The 1,721-nt window shown below is 55.7% G+C and overlaps 1 protein-coding gene across 1 annotated transcript; it reads right to left on the reverse strand.

Moving 5' to 3' along the window:
• Window positions 1-262: 262 nt before the first annotated feature.
• Window positions 263-1,458, reverse strand: LOC144097463 (uncharacterized). The gene is made up of 2 exons (XM_077630189.1): window positions 1,080-1,458; window positions 263-988 (listed from the first exon to the last, which is right to left on the reverse strand). Exons 1-2 carry the CDS (start codon window positions 1,369-1,371, stop codon window positions 813-815), a joined length of 468 nt encoding a protein of 155 aa, XP_077486315.1. The 5' UTR covers window positions 1,372-1,458; the 3' UTR covers window positions 263-812.
• Between the last annotated feature and the right edge of the window lie 263 nt (window positions 1,459-1,721).

Below are 1,721 nucleotides of genomic sequence, written 5' to 3' on the forward strand. Positions count from 1 at the left end.
ACAAAAATTTACATAGTCTGACACACACAGATCAATAGAGTACTGCTAGTAGCGCCTATTACACGTCCGAGAAATGTATCACGCCCTGTAAAAAAATTCATACTCGCATCTGGTGTATTACGAGATACACTGCATTTTTTTACCTTTATTGACAGCACACTGAAGTTACAAAAAAGCACACACAAAAGCGTTACAGTTCACTCAAGAAATGAAGGTGTGCTGCTAGACGCGAAAAAATAGAAAGGCAAAAATATCGAAAGGAAAAGAAAAAAAGAGAAAGGTTAATGCGCCGTGAAGAGCCTTGCCGCATTGTAATTTTTCCGGGGCTCGGTCCCGACAGCCGCAATGTTGACACCTCTCTTCTCGACACCTTCTTCGACACCTCAGTTTCTCTCTCTCTTGCCATGTGTGTCTCTGCACATCCCTGACCGCAGTTCCACACGATCACGCAATCCTGGCACTCAGTAGTGTCCAAGGTCATAGAAAAAGAAAAAAGTGCTCTCTCCCTTTGCCACGCGCACTAGGTGCTGTCCTCGCTCCACACGCGCTCTCGAAGAAGTTCCACTGTCCTAGAATGAAAACTCACTGTCGCATTCCGTCTATGATGATGATAAGAGGTCCGTTCTGGTTCTGGAAGGTTCGCTGAGATCGCTCTACTCTGCATTCCGTCGCTGATGACACTCTCGTTCCGGTAGCCTCGCTCAAGCCGCTCTCCGTGGCATCAGACCTATGCGTGGAGTGCACAGGCGCAGCACCTTTACTGGCAGCTGCGGCCTCTGCAGCCGCCCCCCCCCCCTCCCCGCCACCGCGAATCACCTTGGGGCACCCGATCCGTGTCTGCCTGCTTCACTTGTGGTAACTCGGCCCACGGTAAATGACCTTTGGGCACCCAGTCCGTGGCTTCCTGCTTCGCTTCTGGTAACTCGGGCCACCGTGAATCCCCTTTGGCCACCCGGTCCGTGGCTGCCTGCTTCGCTTCTGGTAACTCCTGCATTGCCGCCGCAGAGAACGCGTCGCTGGCAGCTAGGCTGACGAAGAAGTCGCCTCTGCCTTATTCTCCCGCACACCCGTCTACTCACGCCCGAGGACGCTAGCACCAGGGCCATCGTGGTCGCGACGAGCGGGCGTCGGCAGGCGCTTCGGGGAGAGCGCCGCCGCAGCTCTGCTGGTCCGCCAACCTAGTCCTCTGGATGCTGGGTTGCTGCGTTCTTCCTCGTCGTTACGCTTGAGCCTCCTGGTGTAGTCGCTCGAGGAGGCGAAGACGGGCATGGGCCATCCAGGAAGAGCGCGATTCTGGCTCTCAATGGAGTTGATCTGCGCCTCAGTCTTCAGCGTGCCCTTCTCGCCGACGCCGGTGAGCCGAGGCGCCATGGCGCCTGGCCGAACAGCAGCAGCAGCAGGAGGTGCGACCGACAGCACCACCACCCAGGATTGGAATGCCGCGTCAGCGATCCGGGCCTGCGGAGGTCAGCGGTGCGCGTGCCCATCATTTGCTTCAGCTTCGTCGTCGTCGTCGCCTTTTCCGCTGAAGGCGACGTAGGCTTAACAACGGCACTTGCACGTCGCGAAGGACGGTCCGCCACGCTGATTGGCCTTCTAATTGTTTGTTGCGAATCCCCAAAGCTGTGGAGAACATAATTAGATCTGCGCATGCGGGTCGAGCAGGCACTACTTTTAAATTGTTTGCTTATTTTTTCTTGCACAGATGCCAGCGCCGCATA

The sequence above is a fragment of the Amblyomma americanum genome, chromosome 1, assembly GCF_052857255.1.
Source record: "Amblyomma americanum isolate KBUSLIRL-KWMA chromosome 1, ASM5285725v1, whole genome shotgun sequence".
In the NCBI taxonomy this organism is placed as follows: Eukaryota; Metazoa; Arthropoda; class Arachnida; order Ixodida; family Ixodidae; genus Amblyomma; species Amblyomma americanum.